This window comes from Orycteropus afer, unplaced genomic scaffold (assembly GCF_000298275.1).
Source record: "Orycteropus afer afer isolate SDZICR_OR568_19922 unplaced genomic scaffold, OryAfe1.0 scaffold00381, whole genome shotgun sequence".
Lineage (NCBI taxonomy): Eukaryota > Metazoa > Chordata > Mammalia > Tubulidentata > Orycteropodidae > Orycteropus > Orycteropus afer.
In genome coordinates, this window is record NW_006921968.1 from 1,159,734 (window position 1) to 1,166,540 (window position 6,807).

A 6,807-nucleotide genomic window follows, 5' to 3' on the forward strand; every position below is an offset into this window, starting at 1 on the left:
TGCAAGTGGCCATCTAGATGCAACAATGGGCCTCTTTCATTCAGAGCAGAGAAGAATGAAGAAAACCAAAGATACATGGAAACAATTAGTCCAAGAGACTGGTACAACATGCAATCGTCAACCTATGTGACTATGAGACCAGAAGAAGTAGATGGTGCCCAGCTACTGGCATCAACCACTCAGGGTGGGGGGGGTCTATGTAGATCCCCAGCAGAGAGGTAGAACAATGTGAAACAAAAGTCAAAATCATTTAAAAAAAAAAGACCAGATTTGCTGGTCTGATAAAGCCTGGTGGAACCCCTGAGACTATGGCCCCGGCTGCCCTTCAGCTCTGGAATTGAACCCACTTCTATGGCTTCCAGCCAAGCAAAAGAGAGGCATCTGAGCTGAACATTTACATTAGGTAGATACACCTTGGAGAGATCAATCATGGGAGAATAGGCGGGCTGTGTATGCACAGAGAGACAGCTCAGGGGGCAGGAGTGCATGGAGGGAAGGACACAGGGACAAGGTAACTATGGGGAGGAAGTGGGAGGGGAGCTGTTGCATTGTGGGAAATTGCAGTCGATGTCATGAGACAAAATGTACGTGAAGTGCTGTATGGAAAGTGAATTTGCTCTGTAAACTTTCACCCAAATCACAACTTTACAAAAAAAGATATATTGATAATTACTGGTGATTGGGATGTGAAAATTGGAAACAAAGAGGAAGGATTGGTAGATGGAAAATGATGCCAAGATCACATGATGGAATTTTGCAAGATCAATGACTTACTCATTGAAAATTCCTTTTTACAACAACATAAGCTGTGACTATACACATGGACCTTGACAGATGGAACATTTCCATTGGAATTTTGTCAGTTCCTGGAGCCTTGTTTTTTGTTTGTTTGTTTTTTGCCATGGCCTTCAGTGCAGTTCAGAATGCACTGAATCAAATCAACTTTATCCATGGAAAGATATGGCGGAGAAGTTCAATATCATCTAACAGAACAAGGCCAGGGGCCAGCAGCAAAACAGACCATCAGTTGCTCACACTCAAGTTCAAGTTGAAGCTGAAGAAAATAAAAACAAATTCACAAGAGCCAAAGGATGATCTTGAGTATATCTCACCTGAATTTAGAGACCATTTCAAGAACAGATTTGACACACTGAACATTAATGACAGAAGGGCAGACAAGCTTTAAGATACTATCCAGGACTTCATACATGAAGAAAGCAAAAGGTCATTAAAAAGACAGAATAGAAAGAAAAGACCAAACTGGATGTCAGAAGAGACTCTGAAACTTGCTCTTGAATGGAGAGTAGTAAAAGCAATTGAAAGAAATTATAACAGAGCTGAACAGAAGATTTGAAAGGGCAGCTTGAGAAGACAAAGTAAAGTATTCTAATGAAATGTGCAAAGACCTTGAGTTAGAAAATCATAAGGGAAGAATATACTCAACGTTTCTCGAGCTGAAAGAACTAAAGGAAAATTCAAGCTTCCTATTGCAATATAGAAGTATTCTATGGGCAAAATACTGAATGAAACAAGAAGAGTCCAAAGAAAGTGGAAAGAATACACAGTCTCTGTACTGAAAAGAATTGGTCAACATTCATCCATTTTAAAAGGTAGTATATAATCAAGAACCAATGGTATTGAGGGAAGAAGTACTGAAGGCATTAGCCAAAAAAAAAAAAAAAACAGGCTCCAGGGATTGATGAAGTTCCAATTGAAATGTTTCAACAAATGGATGCAACAACAGAAGTGCTCACTCATCCATGCTGAGAAATTTGTAAGACAGGTACCTGGCCAATTCACTAGAAGAAATCAGTATTTGTACCCATTCCAAAAAGAAGTAGTCCAACAGAACATAGAAATCATCGAATAATATTGTTAATATCACATGCAAGTGAAATTTTGCTGAAGATGATTCAAGAATGTTTGCAGCAGTACAGCAACAGGGAATTGCCAGAAATTCGAACTGGACTCAGAAAAGTAGGTGAAAAGAGGGATATCACTACCCATAGAACCTGGCTGAAAGCAGAGAACACCAGAAAGACGTTTACCTGTGTTTCATTGACTAGGCAAAGACATTTGACTGTGTGGATGATAGCAAATATTGGACAAAATTGTGAAGAATAGAAATTCCAGAACTCTTAATTGTGCTCATGAAGAATCTGTTCATAGACCAAGAGACAATTCTTCAAACACAATTAGGGGATAGTATGCGTCAGAAAGGTGTATGTCAGGGTTGTATCCTTTCACCATACCAGTCCCTGGAGAAGGATATCATGCTTGATAAAGTAGAGGGTCAGCAGAAAAGGGGAAGACCCTCAATGAGATGGCTTGGCCCAGTGGCTACAACAATGGGCTCAAGCAGAGCATGGATGGTGAGGATGGTGCCGGACCAGGCACTGTTTCGTTCTGTTGTACACAGGGCCACTATGAGTCAGAGCCGATTTGATGGCACATAACAACCACCAAGGCTGTCCCCTTGGGCCCCACAGCCTTCCATAGAGTTTCAGATTTTGCTAAATGACTCCTCTCTTTCCTCCTTAACCTATAGTGGGCTAGACTAGGAAGACAGGGTGAAAACCATGCCCCGCTCTTAGTCAAATGGCTGACTCTGAAGGGGGCCATGACCACACAGGTTGAGTGAGGATTGGTTCCTGGTCCCCATTTCACCCCCTGGACCTCTTCTCTCTTGAATACCTCCATAGGCACCCCCCTCCTGAAAAGGGCTTCTGCAAAGCCAGCCACCACTTTGTAAAAACACCCAGACCAGACAGGGGTACATGTGACTCAGCCTAGCCTCATCTCTACCACACCTGCTATCACCTGTGGACAGGAGTGCTTTTAAAACCAGAAAAGGAAAACAAGTTATTTAGAGAGAAAACATGATTGGGCATCAACATCTGCCAACAAATTGGAAGAAAGATTCTCAGACAGTGTGAGCCTCCTGTTGAAAGAACTTGCACTCACTTATGACATAAAAAACAAACCCAAACTCTCTGCTGTCAAGCTGATTCCGACTCATAGTGACCCTCCTTGAGTCTCCAAGGCAGAATCTCTATGGAAATAGATTGCCCAGTCTTCCTTCCGAGGAGTGGCTAGTGGGTTTGAACCGTCAGCCTTCTGGGTAGCAGTCACATACCTTAGGTACTACTCCACCAGAGCTCTCACTCACAGTTTTTGGTTTGGTCACTTATAGCATACACATACATAAATTAAAAAAAAAAAAAATTGAATCTGCATGTGACCAAGCCTCTAGCTCCCACCACCAGGTTCCAGGAGGTACAGAGGGAAGGCTTAATTAACATCGTCTTGGTGTTAAAAGACACCAAGTGGATGTCATGCACAAAAGCCTGTAATCAGCAGAAAGCACTATGGGAGACTTAGTAAGGTAAACAATCCTATTTCTGCAACAAACAAATCAAATATTAAAATAAGCAAGATAACGGAAGAATCCGTAGAGTCAGGGAGAAGAAAGATGTATCAACTAGTGGCCAGGTAGGAACTTCATTCGGATTCTGATTCAAACAAGCCGGTTCATTCACGGCCTTCAGATAGTTGGGAACTGGAACGCTGACTGCATGTTTAATGGAATTATAGCTCATTTTTTATTTTTATTTTATTTATTTTTTTAAATTGCTTTAGGTGCAAATTTACAGAGCAGAGTTTGTTTTACATTCAATATTTCGTGTACATTTGGTTTCACTCCCCAATTACCACCCCAACCCTAACTCACTCTCCTCCCCCCTCTTCCCAGTACCCCCTCCCCCCATAGCCCTCATAGGTATGCACTCCTGTGGGTCCTGCATTTCCTCCGCGTGAATGTTGCCCCTCTGGTGCCCGGTGGTCGATTGCTCTGAGGGATGTATCTCCATAGAATATGTGGGTGTGTCATCCCGAGTTGAGTGGTCTATGTTTACGTCTTGTTGGGCTGAGAGCTAGCCCCTGGGAGTGAGTTTTATTCCAGGCCTAAAATATATCCCAGACACATAGTATTGGGGGTCCCACCAGACTCTATCCGACCAGTAATTCTGGTCATTATTGTGTTTTTGGATTTTGTTCCACGTTTCCCCCCCGCCCCATCCACGATCTCCAGTTTTGATCCTTTCCTGAGTGGTTGGCATTGGTAGCCAGGCACCATCTAATTCTGGTCTTGAGGTCCATCATGTCTTAGGGCTGAGTGCTTCCAAATGCCCTTGGTTTTTTGCACTCTTCTTCTCTTCCAATGATAGGAGACCATTAGCTGTAACTTACATGGCAGCTCAGAAGCTTTTAAGACCCCAGTCACTACTCACCAAAGTTGGATGTAGGATAAGACTTTTATGTATTATGTTGTGCCAATTCAGCCTGGTGTCCCCCAGTACTATGGTCCTGAGTTGGCAGATCCGTTTGTTCTTTCTCCCAAGGTGCCTGGCTGTCTGTGAGGGATTGCTCCAAGTCTGTCTTCTGTTGCTTCTGTAATGACTGTGATTATTTTGTAGCACTTGTGTCTGTGCAAGATTATTCTCAGCTGAATCTATCCTTGGTCTAGAGTATAATCCAGTTCACTGACCCCCATCTGATCTTCTCAGATGTTTATGTGATTATCTGTAGCTTGGTGTTTTGTTGTTAGTGGTAATGCTGTATTGGGTTTGGGGTGGTTACGTTTTTGTGTCAACTTGGCCGGACTTGGTTGAGTGGCTGAGCAGTGGCACTTGGTAACGAACGTGGATATACTGGTATTAGCCTCTGGGCATATTTTATGTACACAATGTGGTGTCCTCCCTTTCCCCAATGTTATGGTGGTCACAGACTTTCCATACCATCCATCCCCTTGCCCACCTCACCATGTGGCTCCCAACTAACCCAAATTAATCCCTCCCCTTTCCTCCCCACCCTGGTCACCTACAAAGTGAGTTCCCTTCCTTAAGCAAACCCTTCCTTGACTTTTTACGGTAATGGGCTCATACAATATTTGTCCTTCTGTCATTGATTTATTCCACTCAGCATAATGTCCTCCAGGTTCATCCGTGCTCTGGTAGCATAGTGCCTAAGGCACTTGACTGCTAACCAGAAGGCTGGCGGTTCAAACCCACCAGCCACTCCTCGGAAGGAAGGTTGGGCATTCCTACTTCCGTAGTGATACTGCCTCGGAAACCCAAGGAGGGGTCGCTATGACTCGGGGCCGACTCGATGGCAAACAACAACAACAACAACAACAACAGGTTCATCCGTGTTGTGAGATGATTCACTTATCTTTCATGGTTCTTTTTTTAGGTGCCATCATGATATTGTGGTTTTGTTTTTAAAATATAAAGAATCTTTAGCTTTCAGAGATGCAGGTGAAATATTTCCATGTCTGGAATTTGCTTCAAAATTACATGAGGGTGGAGGGCAGCCATCAGCTTAACTGTTGAAGGTGAAGGATGGGGACACAAGGGCTCTCTGTTTTTGTGCACGTTTGGACTTTTCCATGAAGATAAATGTTAAACAGCAAACAGACACACTGTGCCGAGGTAGGTAATTTCCCACACGAGGTGAGCCCAAAAGGCAGGGGAAGGGAAAGAAAGACAGACCCCAATCAAGGAGCAAGAAGGGACGGGGAGCATGGACAATTCTGGAATAAAACTGTGCTTGCCCAAAGTTAGTGAGCCAAAGCCTCCCCCTCCTTCTTTGGAAGGAGGATTCTCCAATTCTTTTTCTAACTGCTTTGTTCTTCCTTCTGGCAGTGCACAGTGCATTGTCTGTTCCTCACCAACACCAGTTTGAATGTGTCAGCTCTTCATCGGTCTTCCTTGTTCACTGTCCAGCTCTCACATGCATATGAGGCAATTGAAAAGACCATGGCTTGGGTCAGGTGCACCTTAGTCCTCGAAGTGACATCTTTGTTTCATAGGATTTTACAGAGGCCTTTTGCAGCAGATTTTCCGGGCAGAATTACACCTCTGGGAAACATGCACCTGACAATAGCTACAGGCATATGGATGGTGCAGGGGGCCCAGCTGGTGGCAGCTTTGGAGACCTAGCTACAGCCCCACCCGTCGGGTCTCTTGTCCCTCCAGCTGGTCAGTCGGGAACTGGAGTGCCTGCAGCCGGACCTGTGGTGGCGGAGCTCAGAGCCGGCCTGTCCAGTGCACACAGCGGGTCCGCCACAGAGAGGAGCCAGTCTTGGCCAGCCTGTGTCCTCAGCCCACGCCCACCAGCAGACAGAGCTGCAGCTCCCAGAGCTGCCCACCAGCTTGGAGCACCGGGCCCTGGGCAGAGGTAACAGGAGCAGATGAAATGGGGGCAACTGCTGGGCCCCTTCCCGTGGGACACAAAGTGGGATTCTGCCCGGGGCCCTGAGGGGCCTGTCATCTCAGCGCCCCCAGCAGGGGCTCGGCGCAGGACCTGACTTCTCCCTCCGGCTGCACAGTGCTCCAGAACCTGCGGAAAAGGGTGGAGGAAGAGGGCCGTGGCCTGCAAGAGCACCAACCCGTCCGCCAGGGCGCAGCTCCTGCCCGACGCCAGCTGCACGTCCGAGCCGAAACCCCAGACTCACGAGGCTTGTCTCCTGAAGCGCTGCCCCAAGCCCAAGAAGCTGCAGTGGCTGGTGTCTGTCTGGTCCCAGGTGAGGGGGCCTGGTCCCCGGTAGGCGTGCTTGCTCCCTGGTCTGGTCCCAGGTAGGGTTGGCCCATCCCAGGTGAGGGGGCCTGGTCCCCGGTAGGCGTGCTTGGTCCCTGGTCTGGTCCCAGCTAGGGTTGGCCCATCCCAGGGAGGTGTGCCTGGTGCCCGATGGGTGCTCCTGGTGCAAGGCAGATGCTCCTGGTCCCAGGTGGTACATCCTTCCCTCGT

General features: G+C 46.5%; 1 protein-coding gene across 1 annotated transcript in view; it reads left to right on the forward strand.

Annotated features, from left to right (window-relative positions):
- Window positions 1-6,807, forward strand: part of ADAMTS16 (ADAM metallopeptidase with thrombospondin type 1 motif 16) — a 361,524-nt gene that overhangs the window by 342,633 nt on the left and 12,084 nt on the right. Inside the window, 2 exon segments of the mRNA XM_007953260.1 lie at window positions 6,036-6,237; window positions 6,389-6,583. Of these exon segments, the coding sequence (XP_007951451.1) occupies window positions 6,036-6,237; window positions 6,389-6,583 (397 nt within the window).